Source organism: Pituophis catenifer, unplaced genomic scaffold (genome assembly GCF_029215685.1).
Source record: "Pituophis catenifer annectens isolate HBS135680 unplaced genomic scaffold, rPitCat1.0.hap2 SCAF_4, whole genome shotgun sequence".
Lineage (NCBI taxonomy): Eukaryota > Metazoa > Chordata > Lepidosauria > Squamata > Colubridae > Pituophis > Pituophis catenifer.
Window position 1 is genome coordinate 51,455,261 of NW_027256884.1, and position 13,308 is coordinate 51,468,568.

General features: G+C 44.2%; 1 protein-coding gene across 1 annotated transcript in view; it reads left to right on the top strand.

The window, feature by feature from the left end:
• The first annotated feature begins 5,642 nt into the window (after positions 1-5,642).
• PPEF1 (protein phosphatase with EF-hand domain 1) overlaps positions 5,643-13,308 on the top strand; it is a 120,571-nt gene continuing 112,905 nt past the window's right edge. Inside the window, exons 1-2 of the mRNA XM_070943842.1 lie at positions 5,643-5,694; positions 9,672-9,799. Of these exons, the coding sequence (XP_070799943.1) occupies positions 5,643-5,694; positions 9,672-9,799 (180 nt within the window). The remainder of the gene's footprint in view (positions 5,695-9,671; positions 9,800-13,308) is intronic.

Here is a 13,308-nt window from a genome sequence, read left to right on the forward strand (position 1 = left end):
GATATTGCTCACCCTTCATGCTTTCCTGCACCTACTGTCCGGCTCCCACGTTCTCATACTCACGGACAATGTGGCGGCAAAGGCGCACATCAACCATCTGGGGGGGCATGAGGTCCAAGTCCCTGATGTTAGAAGCCAAGAGGTTGGGGCTTTGGACAGAATGTCACCTTTGCTCCTTGAGGGGGGAGCATATCTCCATGGTGGCCAATGTGTGGGCGGACTGGTTGAGTCAGCAGGACATCGACTACGCGGAGTGGCGCCTGCAGCCACCGATTTTCAGGTCTCCTCTACACTTTTCCTCCGATTTCCTTCCTCCCGAAGGTGGTACAAAGGTTGTTGCAGGAACGGGCGGAACTCATACTTCTGGCTCCTCATTGGCCGAGGAGGCCGTGTTTGCAGACCTCATGTCATTGTCAGTGGCTCCGGCCTGGCAGATTCCCCAGAGGGCAGACTCTCTCATTCAGGGGGCAGTACTCCACCAGGATCCTCAGTTGCTCCGGATGACCGCCTGGAGGTTGAGTGGTGCGCTCTGAGTGGGGCCAATATTCCCTCTGACGTTATTCGAACCATTCAGGCATCAAGAAGGCCGTCTACTGACCACATTTATTTGGCCACCTGGTGGGCCTTTTGTAATTGGTGTGTTCGTCAAGGGGTTTTAGCCTTTTGAGCTTCGATTGTCCATGTACTGGTTTTCCTCCAAGACGGGCTCAACAACGGCCTTTCGCCCAATATGCTTTGGAGGCAAGTGGCGGCTATATCATCGGTCCTCACTTGTGGTTCCCTGACCTCCTTGTCTCAGCATCCTCTTATTCGTAGATTTCTGCGTGGTGCCACTAACTTGTCTCCTCCGGTGCTGCACCGGTACACCACCTGGGACTTGTTCATTGTTCTGAATTCCCTTACGGGTCCCCCGTACAAGCCCTTACAGACAGCTAGCCTTAGACTATTATCATGTAAAGTCGCATTTTTTATTGCTATCACTTCTGCAAGACGAATCTCAGAGATCGCCACTCTGTCTACTCGCAGTGACCTCTGCGTGTTCCATGTGGATCAAGTGGTTCTTCGTCTTGACCCTACCTTTATCCCTAATATTAACTCACCTTTTCACCGTATGCAGGAACTCATCCTTCCAGACTTCTGCCCTCATCCTGCACACCCCCTGGAACGGCAATGGCATAAGTTGGATGTCCGGAGGGCTCTCCGGATTTACCTTAAGAGGACTGCTAATTTCCACAGAACGGAATCTTTGTTTGTGTCGTTTCTCCCGGTCTCTTTAGGTAATAAGGTGACTTCTTCAACGATCGGACAATGGATCCGGCAGACAATCGCTAAGGCATATGAACTGCGTTCCCTGCCTCGACCAACTCACCTGGCCGCGCATTCGACCCACAGCGCGGCGACGTCAGCAGCCTGGGCCACACAGGCATCATTGTTGGAGATCTGCAGGGCGGCAACTTGGACCTCCCCTTCTTTCTTTGTGCAGCACTACAAGTTGAACAAGTTCGCCTCAGCTGAGGCAGCATTTGGACGTAGGGTGCTGCAAAGGGTTCATACTGGGGGGGAGTCTTCGGACCAGATGGGGCCCGCCTGTACTGAGGGACAGTGAACTTTGGTATGTCCCATGCCTGGCTGCTGTCTCCACCCACAATAGAGAAGGGGCGTTGATCGTACCTGAGACGCACCTTCTCGTTGGGTGGAGACAGCAGCCAGCCCCACCCTTTTCTGTCTGGTCCTGTTTTGCTAACAACTGTTTTTCTCTCCCACACATCGAGTCTGTTTCTTCGTCTTTGCCAAAAGCTGGAACCCCCTAGCAACAGGGGCAGGACTTAACAGCTGTGACAGACTCAGTCCATCAATCTGAACAGACGAGTACAACCCATGCCTGGCTGCTGTCTCCACCCAATGAGAAGGTGCGTCTCAGGTAGGACCAATGCCCCTTCTCTCCTGACAAACCTGGGCTGTTTTAATGTTACAGGGAGGAAAGAAAGAAGGGAGGGGGAAAGGGATACAGTTCTCTTCACCTTGTTTTGCTGGCCAGGCAACCTAGGGTGAAGATACTTTTCTTTTCATTGCTTAACTTATTTTTTTCTTTCTTTCTAACAGACATTTAACAGTTATATTTATCTAACACACAAAGACTTTGACAGACACACACATACAAAGACAAGGAAAAGAGAAAGAAAAGAACAGCAGAATCCCTGGTCATTCCCACCATAAATCTCAGTTAACTCCAATTAGGGAAGGGACAAATCTCAACAAACATATTACATCGCTGCATAGAAGACAAAGAGGAAGAAAGAAAGGGGGGGGAATCAACATTCCTATTTATATATTTCCCTTTTCTTTTTAAGTACCTTTATTTAGTCAAATTGTTTTTCCAGCTTTGTTCCTGAGCAAAGCCCAATCTTTACCCAATTTCCTTGCTCACATCTTTTTCTTTCCAGCAGGATGGGCAGTTTGCCTGTCATCCCATTTCATGAGCAAATCTCCTGGGGGGTGGGGAGAGGGGGTTCCTGTCACAACCCTCGAGCTACAGCTTCCTGTGTTTCCCTTCCAATGTGCGGCTCATTTTGGATTAGTTAGTTCACAGCCATCAGTTTTTGGACAAAAAAAAAGTTCAGGAGGACTCTGGTTCCCTCACAGAGTACAGGCACCTCCTTTCCAGGGAACACAACCATCAATTTTCAGGCCAAAAAGGGGCCTGGGAGGACCTGTTGCCCCCTATGCAGACAAGTATGGGCACCTCCTAACACAGCTGTCAGTTTTCAGACCCCCCCGGGGGTCTGTGAGGACCTGCTGCTTTTCCTAAGAAGACGGGTATGGGCACCTCCTAACACAGGGCTTTGCTCAATGACTTCCCAACTGGTTGCCCAAGTTCAACTCTCTCATTCACTTTTCAATTCCATTTTCACACAGCCTCTCTCTTTTCCCTAACAGAAGGTCCTGCATTCTGGCAAATCCCCCATAATTTCTAGGGTCTGTTGGTAGAACAGATGTTTCTGCGGTTAGGAAAGGCACAGAGGGAGTAGGATGCAGCTGTGATTGGAAGAAGGATCCTCTCACTCACACACACAAGCATACATACATTTCCCTTGCTTTTCTGGTCTTTTAATTTTTAATTTTAAAAGTTAAAATTTAGATGTACTCACCTTCTTTTCAAGCAGCCTTTGAGCTCAAAACTCAAAACTTCCTTTGCTCCAAACTGCCAAGGTCTGAGGGAACCCACCCACAGACACAATGGGTCTGTTGTCAGCAAGGTGGAGGCTTATCCAGGCGAGGTCCGTTGGTCAGGTTAGCTTGAAATCTTGGGTGCCAAATTGTTGGGAGGAAAATCCATCTTGTTCAGTTCCAAGCTGGGAGAAAGACACTGGAAACATGGAGGCTGATTGGAAAGATGGTTTATTAATGAAGCAGAACCACATGTGATTCTGGTAGCTGACAAAATGGAGTTGAGAGTGGGGGGTGTTTGGGCTTTGTATTTGAGTTTCCTGTTCCTGTGCAAGAACATATCCTTTAATATTCTATTGGCTATTGTCAGATTCCTATGGGGGTCATGTAGAGATTATGTAGGGGTCATAGCTGGCTCTATAGGCAAAAGAGGAAATGCAAGGTGTTTGAGCTAATTTTGTCAACCTTTTGTTTGTTGCTTATCTGAGTTTCTGTCTTGATCCAGTCTTTCTGAATGGATTACCAAATCTGCATTTCTAAAAGCTGGCCTCCTCGATTTCTGCTTGGGACAAAGAAACTGGGGCTGGTTTCTGAATAGGCTGGCCCAATCTTTCTTAATGGGCACAAAATATCTGCTGGACTATTAAGAAAGACTGAGTCTGCTTTCTGTCTTTTAGATGTTTTCTCCATTACTCCTTTAGGGAAATACAATATTCTGCCTTTGTAATATTTCCCAAAATATTTCATTCTTCTGGGGGGAGGGGGGCTGACTTTCTACACAATGTAAGTGAGGAACTCAAGGAAAAATATTATTTTTTAAAAAAATGTTTTGATTTGACCTCAAAGCAGTAATTAACTATTTTCAGAACTAGTGTGAAAACCAATGTGCTTACATTGTGCTATGGTAAAGGCAGCTTTAAAAATACTAGAGACTGATAAGCAGTGATTTAGTTGAAGGTAGATCCTTACTTTTGCAAAGTAACCAACTAACTGCTCATTGCAGCACTTTTAAATAGTCAGGAACTCTCAAGGCAACATTATAAGGGAAACTGAATTTCAGAAGTAGGCCAAAAAATGAGCTTTGAAATTGCTTCCATGGTCAATGGGTAATTACTAAATTATGGTGTTGTCTGTTGCTGCTACTGGTCTGATCTGGCAATAGGGTAGCCATCAGTGGTGGGTTCCGCCCGGTTCCGCTGAGCTGGTAGCAGTAACGATATGATGTCACCGAACCGGTTCTGCCCCCCCGCCCCCCCAGTCCCCACCCACACCCCTGAGTTATTCTTACCTTTTATTTGGCCCCACCCCCAATCTATTGCTGCCTCCTGAGTCCCAGCTGATGGGCTATAAGGAAAAAAACTGTTTAAACTCTTGCCGTGGGGCTTCAAAGGGCCGCCCTACAGCTGATCAGTGGTAAAAGGCAGTTTGGTGGTAGACCGGTGCCTCCAAAAACAAATGAGTAGACCAGTGCCTGCAAAAATAAATGGGTAGATCAGTGCCTGCAAAAATACATGAGTAGACGGGTACAGCTCTGCAAGCAGTTAAAAGCCTGGTAGACCAGTACCTCTGCTAAATCCTAAAGAATTGTCACATGACTATCAAGCCACACCCACAAAATAAGCCATAACCACAGAACCGGTAGTAAAAATTTTTAGAACCCACCCCTGGTAGCCAAGCTATGTCTATAAGCCCTAAATCTGATATTGGTGAAGGGTTTCTTTCCAGCTGTGAGAAAAGCTTAATATTGGGTGTGGGTGTGGGTGTGGGTGTGTGGATATGAGGTTTATAAAACAGATGGCAAATAGTATCAGCAAATAGTATGGGCCTATCTGACATTTCTGGAGCTTTTAAAAAAGCTGTGAAATGCCTGCATTACAAAATGGTGGGAAACTGCTATCAAATTCCAGCAGTTATATAGTCAAGGGTCTCTGAGGGCAGAAAAATAGGACTCAGAGACCCATATGATTCTGGGACCATTCCTGCTTTTATGTGCCTAGGTCACATTTATTCATTAATAATCCTACTGAAATGCCTCATTTTGGGGATAGATGAAAAAAATAATTAAGAAAACAATCCATTGCCCATATGTATATAATTGTATTGAACTACAATATAATTGCATTGGACTTTTTCCCTCAATAATTACATGACGATTCTCTGCCTGACTCTGATCCTGGGATGTAAAGAGAGTCATCCGCATTAAGCTGACAGGACAATAGCTACAGAACAGTGAACCCTCCTACTTTCACTGATGTACGGATGACTCAGGCAATTATGTTGTATTGTGTTTTAGCAGCTGACAATAGAAAATCAATGTTCATTGCATTCTATTTTATTAGGGAAAATAAAGAACTGATTCATTACAGCATATTGTGATTAATATAAAGAGGTGCAGTTGGATCGCTATCAGCTAAAGAATTCATCCAGAATAAGGACAATTTAAACCAGCAATTCAGCCTTTACTTTACTGAGTCATGGGATGTGGAACTTCTGGTACAAAAAGCCAAACAAGTAAATCGAAAAAAGGTAAAACATACTTGTGCAATGCAATCGTTCTATGGCAACAAGAAATCCTATTGTACTGTTTCTTAATCTGTAAATTTGTGGTTGTACGATTTGCATATGTTTGTCATTTATTTTATGCTGTTTGTGCATGTGTGTGGGTAAATATATAACTATCTGGGTAAACCCACCTCTCTGTTTTCATACCTTATTGTTTTGAGTGTGATCCAGCATTTTTACAAAGTAATTGGTGAGATGCAAGATATAAAAGGTTGAGAATCATTGGCATAGAAGGCACATTAAGATCAAGAATCAGGAGCTTTTACTTGAAGTCCTGACATTTGTTTAAAGGTGTTACTGTTATGTTATATCCTTACCATGGTTCCTTCGTACCTGGGAGTAAGTTTTGCCAAACCTTTGAATAGGTTCAAGTAGAATTGGATCGTATTCATTTATCTTATCTTCTTCCATTTGCCTTTTCAGTAATTTATATTACTTACTAATTTTAAACAGCTTAGCTGTTTCCCCTAAGAGTTCAGGTATCTAACAAGGGGTAGAGATAAAAAAGTATAATAAAATTAGAAGCAGTTACAAACCCCCCCCCCAAAACTGTAAAAACTGTAAGAACAGCAGTGAAAATTCATTAACTTCCTGAAACATGCTTATATCCTGCATCTTCCAATAAACACATAGCAAGCACTACAAAACCAGTATATGAGAATAAAAAAACCCTTTTAAAATAATTGTATAATAAAAATAGAAAATAAAATGTACACAGGAAAAAGAAGAGCAAGCTTGTAAACAGTAACCTGCTGGAATTTTTATTCAGTTTCATATTCTGTAATACTTTATACTGGAATTGCATTTGTTTTATTCACATAACAAATAAATGTATTATAATAATATAGCTTCACTATTCCAAAAGAAAATGTTTTGCAAATATACTCACCAGTACAATGAAAAAGGGTCCCATATTTACAACTGATGACTCTAAAGCTATTGGAAAGGGAGAGGAAAAAAGCAAAGAAGACTTCAATGGAATCTCTTCTCATGTTAAAAGTATACATGAGGATTTTGTGTAGCCATTCCAAGGATGTCTGTTGCCTGTATGAAGGAAAAGCATGATTGAAGACCTACTCCATAAGGATTTTGTAGGAAGTTACTGTATGTACATATGTTTGCTCAAATAGATACCAAATGTTGTACAAGGAAGGGAGGGAGGGAGGAAGATTAATTTTCTTTTTGATATCCTTTATGTCCATTATCACTCTAACATTAATTTGAATGCTTTCATTGATTGGATATCTTCAATTTTAGCACTTCCATATAGTTCTGAAGAAATATTGTTTTAATTTAATTTAAGAAGTCTTATTATTTAATTTTTATTTCTTTTATATTGTGTTTTTCCAGTAAGCCGCCTTGAGTTGCCATGTGCAAGTAGGCGGCAATATAAATTCCAAATAAATAAATAAAAATTCAAGGTGAACGGTGAAACAGAAAAGTCCTCCCAATGAAATTACAAACTGTATGATAACTTGTCAATGGTTTTCATCCCAGGTGGCTTCTGCATATGGTAGAGTAGAGCTTGTAGAGTATATTAGAAGGGAAGTGATTGTAACAACTAAACTGAGAAATGAAATTGAGCACAGATAAGACAGGAAAGCTTTACTATCCAAAGAAAATAACAAAATCAAAAGATAGAAAAGTAAAAGGATCATGAAACTAATATATTTTAGAAAGAGGAAGGTATACTAGTCATTAAGTATTGGAAGAGGTGAATGCAAGCTGTGAGTCACATTCAAATAGTTTAGAATTTCATTCTCTAACTCATAGATATTTCTTATCATATCATATGTAATCACAATATTTCCCTTCAAGACCAGATATTTATATGAATTCTTGGAGAGTTTTGCAGTGCCTTAGGTACCTGCTGTATTCTGAATCTTTCAGTTTGCTCCTTCAGACATACTGAATATGGGCAATTCCTCTTGGAAAGTGCTTTGGTGGCATCATTGATAAGATCCCTTGAGTCTTGATTTATCGTCTTAATAACAAAGCAGTATTTCTATTTGAATGAGAATTGGAATAATGAAATTATGAGCAATGATAAGAGTAAAGCTCCAAGGGCAACACATTCCTCTGCCAAGTCTGTCATAGTATAGGGCAGGTTACAACCAGGGGTGAAATGCTCCCGGTTCGGACTGGATTGCCCAATCTGGTAGTGATGGCAGCAGGTGGTTCCCTGCGCGCCCCCCCTCATGCCCAGCTGAGTCACGCGATTATCAGAGGCTGGTTTTTTTACTTTTAAAAGCATTTTTTCTACAATCTCTTTGGCCGAAAAAAATGCTTTTAAAAGTAAAAAAAAAAAAGCCTCTGATGATCGCGCGGCTCAGCTGGGATCGTCAGAGCCTTTTAAAAGCATTTTTTTCTGCAACCTTTTCGGCCAACAAGATTGTAGGAAAAAAATGCTTTTAAAAGCCTCTGACGATCCCAGCTGAGTTGCCTGATTGTCAGGGGCTTTTAAAAGTATTTTTTTCTACAACCTTTTCGGCTGAAGAAGGGGTCATGTGACTGAATGGGCATGCTCAACTCGATGTCACTCATGACAAGGTGGGGCAGTGCAGGCGGGCCAAAGCAGCGGTGGCCGGAGACTTAAACTTACCTTTGTTCAGCAACAACAATGGTGATTCTCCGACACCTCATCTTTTGCTGGGTCTCGCTGCCTGACATTCAGGATTTTTAAAAAGGTTTTTGCAGCAAGAAATGACGGGGGGCTACTTCCGCCCTTTGTTGGTGCAGGTCGGCACACGACCCCACCCTGAGCACTGGTCTGCAGCTGCTGTTGGTCTTTTTCAGCACAAGAAGCTTGCAGCTGGTTTTTTTCACTGTGAGAAACCTGCAGCCATCGCTCTTTTTCAGCGCGAGAAACCTGCAGCCACACTTTTTGCCAGTGCAAAGGGCCTGCAGCATCCACCTTGTTGCCGGCCGGAGCTGAGCCAGAAGCGGCGGCTGCAGGCTTTTCGCACCGGCAAAGACCAGTGGCTGCAGGCTTCTCACATCAGCAAAGACCGGTGGCTGCAGGCTTCTCACACCAGTAAAGAGGTGGCAGCTGCAGGTTTCTTGCACCAGCAAAGACTGGCAGCTGGCATGTCCCCTGACCCAAGGTGAAGAGTGAGTGGGTGGTATGTAGGCAGAGGCCCAGGGAAGGCCAGAGCCAGGGACTGGCACATCCCCCAACCAAAGGCCAAGGGCGAGCAGACGGCATATGTGCAGAGGCACTGGGGAAGCCAGAGCCAGGAACTGTTGCATCCTGCAACCCGAGGTGAAGGGCAAATGGGTGACATGCGGGTGGAGGCCCTGGGGAAGGCTAGAGCCAGGGACTGGTGCATCCCCTGACCTGAGGCGAAGGGTGAGCAGATGGCATGCGGGCAGAAGGATGGCGACAGACAGGCTCAAGGGCCTTACCTTCGTGGGCAGCCACAGTGAGCAGAGTGGGGAAGGCACAGAGATCAGCTGGGCCACATGGTCTGGGAGAGCAAGCAAAGGAGCCAGAGAGTAGTTGGGCATGGGCATGACTCTAGCCACTGGCCAAGGCAGGCGAGGTGAGATAGGGTGGGGTGGGGTGGGGTGGGATTTGCTGCTTAGCCGAACTGCACAGAATCTTAACAACTGGTACGCCCGAACCGGTGCGAACCGGCAGCAGCTACCTCTGGTACTATCTGCCAATCTGTGTATCTACTTTTTACAATGATACAAACAGTCACAGATCTCAAACATTACCTACAAATTAAAACATAATTACCATTGTGTTTGAGAGGCAGTGATATTTATAACCTCAATGATTACCCTTCTGTATTTTACAAGAAAGCATGTAAGAGAAACAAATATGAAATACAGGGCTCCATGAATTTCATTCATTTTAAAACTCGAGCCAAAAATCTGCATAATTAATTAGTTGTAGCCAATTAATCTTATTTTGGGGGCACATCCTGTTTTGACAGCTATTAAAGCAACTATCCTTATTCAAAGATGGTATCGATCTTACATGGCCCGGCTAGAAATGAGGCGTCGATATTCCCTGACTATTTTCCAATCAATTGAATATGCAGATGAACAAGCACAGATGCAGGTTTGTATTCTACATTTCTTTGCCACAAACAGTTAAATCAAGTATACCTTGTTTTCAGAGGAAGTTCTCCCTAGTTCCTATGTCTCTTAGGTTTGTGTGTACAGGTAATCCTCAAGTTATGACAGTTCATTTAGTGACCATTTGAAGTTACGCGATAACACCCCTCAAGTGTTTACGACAAAGTCCTGAAATTACAAATGTTGCAGCACCACAGCAGTCATTTGCCCTTATGAATGACCACAGAGACACTGCAACATTCACCCTATTCCTCCCTGCTCCCCACAACTGCTTCCCCCTTCCCATCCTGCCATGCATTTTGCTCCTAGAGTCTGGTCGACTTGCAAATGCTTTTCACACTGGGAGTGAAATGTTCTGGGGGCTGTGATCTCGTGCGACTTCAGGCACCCATTCTCTGCAAAAGCAGATGGGTGCCTGAAGTCGAGTGAGATCATGGCCCCTAGAACTTTTCACTCTCAGTGTGAAAAACATTTGCAAGCTGAACAGATGCTGGAAGGAAAATCGTCTTGCTCTCTTTCCCCTCAAAGGCAAAGAAACCGCAGCTGAGAGGAGACAGATCTTTGCAAGATAAGTGAGTCCAGCATGGCAGAATGGGAGGGGGGAAGCATGAGATATCTCAGTAGGTCGGGGAGGCCTTGGAGAGCTTGTTCCATCACTAGGCCCCCCCGTGGCCTTCCCCACACTGAGATAACTCATGCACTTAATGATCCCGCATTCAATTAGTGAATGCGTGGGTGAAAACAGGGAGTGGTTGCATTCAAATTACATGATTCACTCTTTTTGGTTAGGGTTATTTTGTGGACAGTGTAATGACTGGGTGAATACATTTTTACACAATGCTAATATACATCAGTGGTGGGTTTAAAATTGTTTTGCTACTAGTTCGGTGGGCATGGCTAGGTGGAGGGGCATGTGACTGAGTGGGAGTGGCCAACTTGATGTCACTCATGCCCACACCCACTCAGTCACATGACACCCCCCCCCCAGCCACGTCCACAGGAAAAGGTAGGAAAATTTTTGGAATTTCCATCTATCTGTCAGCTCCAGCATGCCAGCTGGCCCAGAGCTGCCATTCGGGAGGGAGGATGCACCGGACATTTGCCTGCACAGCCACTGCCCTGCAGGACTCACCAAGATGCCAGGAGACTCCAGCTGCCTTCCCATGTCACCCCTCACCTGCTCCAATGCCAGGATCACTCCAGACAGCCTGGAGAGTGCGGCCATTCTCCTGGGGAGCCATGTGGCTGAGAGGCAGCCGCATGATGATGACATCACCGACTGAAGTGGCAGAAATGCAGGGGAGGCAGGCGCTGCTCTCCCTGGCCCCTCTAACCCCTCCTTGACTCCTCTACTCCCTAGGAATGATGGCGGGGGGATCGAGCCCTCCTGGTATGACATTGCCTGGCAGGAGGATGGGTAGATCAGGGGAGAAGGTGTGGCAGATGCTGTTTAAAGTGATATGTCTATATTTCCGGGTCACATGGTGGAGCTGCGAACGTGATTGGGTGGCTGAGCACAAATGGGTGGGTGGTGTGTAAGATAGAAAAGGTGGCAGGGAGCACGGGCAGTAGCCCTAACAAGAAGTTCTTCATTGATTGTCAGTACGTGCCAGGAAGTAAATAAAGAAGGTAGCAACAGACCAAGTTTGTGTCTTTCTTTTTCTTTTGTTAGGAACCTGACACTATCTATCCCCACCCTCCCTTCACCAGTCACCCCCGTTTACCCTCCTTTAGTTGCTCCAGCCCTAGCCTCCCTTCCTCCCCCACCACCGCATCTTTGTTCGGGCTGCTTACCTTCTGCGGTGGTTGGTCCAAAGTCCGGAAGGCAAGCTGACCGGAGTTTTCGGCGGACCCCAGCCCTTTGAGAGCTGTGGTGGCGGCTGGCCGCAGGCCACTGAAAAGTACCGGAAGTCACGGAAAAAGCTGCTGCCATCACCGCCATGTTCTTTGCGTATGCGCATCCCATTGGACTTGCAAGGCAATCGGATGCATGTGCGCAAAGAACATGGCAGTGACGAACATGGCGGGCAGGGTGAGCGAGTGGTGACCAGGGGACCAGTTCGGGGGCATGGCCAGCCAGCCATCACTACCAGTTTGGCGACCTTGGCCAAATTTCTGCCAATGGTTCGTGTGAACCGGTGTGAACTGGCTGAATACCAACTCTGATATACATAGTTTTTATCTTCCAATTTCTAACTTTAATATGCTCATTATAATTATAATATATTCTTTTATGTATCAATATGTATAATACTTTTTTTCCCAATTTGTACTTATTTTTTCCCACTTGGGGTTGTTCCACAGTCACTTTTTTTTTTTTTTAGCCTGACAACTTTCTTCTTTTATTGAAAAAGTTTTACAAATACAAATTTTCCCCCTCCCCCCCTTTCCCTCCCTAACCCTCCCTTACCCTACCCTCCCCCCATGGCTTCCCCAGAATGAAATCCAATTATACATTTCTTCCTGACATTCTAGTATACTATCCCCTGTAAACTATACATTTCTAGACAACATTCATCTAAAAATTATCTAATACTTCTTAGTTTAATATTTATTCTACACATAATCTATCCCTATCCTTCACTCCCTTACATAAATCTCTTGTGTCCGGTCTTTTATATATGCTGATAACTTCACCATTTCTACAAGACTAGCCAGCTTCAGAGTCCATTCTTCAATAACATCCCTTTTCCAGTATAACCTAATCTATCACCATATACCCTATCAGTTTTGTTTCACCCACTTTCCCGCAGGTCCGCCATATATAATTATTTATAAAATCTAAACAATCACATCAGATCCTTCTTCCAACAGAGTATTTAGTGTCTTTAGTTGCCATCTGCCCACATCATTAAGAAATACTTTTATGTATAACCCCCCCCCCCCGAGTGACTTTATATTTATATTCCATATAATATCTTCTGCAAAGTCTTCCATCTAGATTATTAATTCCATCAATCGTGTTAGGGTAACAACCAGATCAACTGCAAATGTCCTTGTTCCGTAGTCCTCTTGCCTCATAATTATTCCCTTCAACGTACACATAATCCATCTTTCTTAAAATCTATAATAGAAAGTTCCAATTCAGTCAATTACGGGCCTTTTCCACATGCTTAAACACCAGCACTGCAGGGATCTGTTTATTCTTCTCAAGATAGTCCAATAAGCCTATAATTTGCCTCACATTATCTTTCATATATCTGCCTTCTATAAGTCCTGCATAAACATAAATCGGTTCTTAGATAACTGGCATTGATATGTTGGATAATAGTTTTACAAAAATTTTATAATCCATATTCAAAAGAAGTATTGGTCTAAAACTTTCTAGTTTTGTGGAACCTGCTTTTTTTCTTGCCTTGTGGTGGCTTGAAGCTCTGCTGTTGTTGCTTTTCTGGAATTTGTTTATATGCTGTTCGAGTTGTATGCTGATCTTTAACTGTGCAGGACATTAGATCAAGATCCACAGCTGCTTCTCTTGTGTTTTTAAGTGGT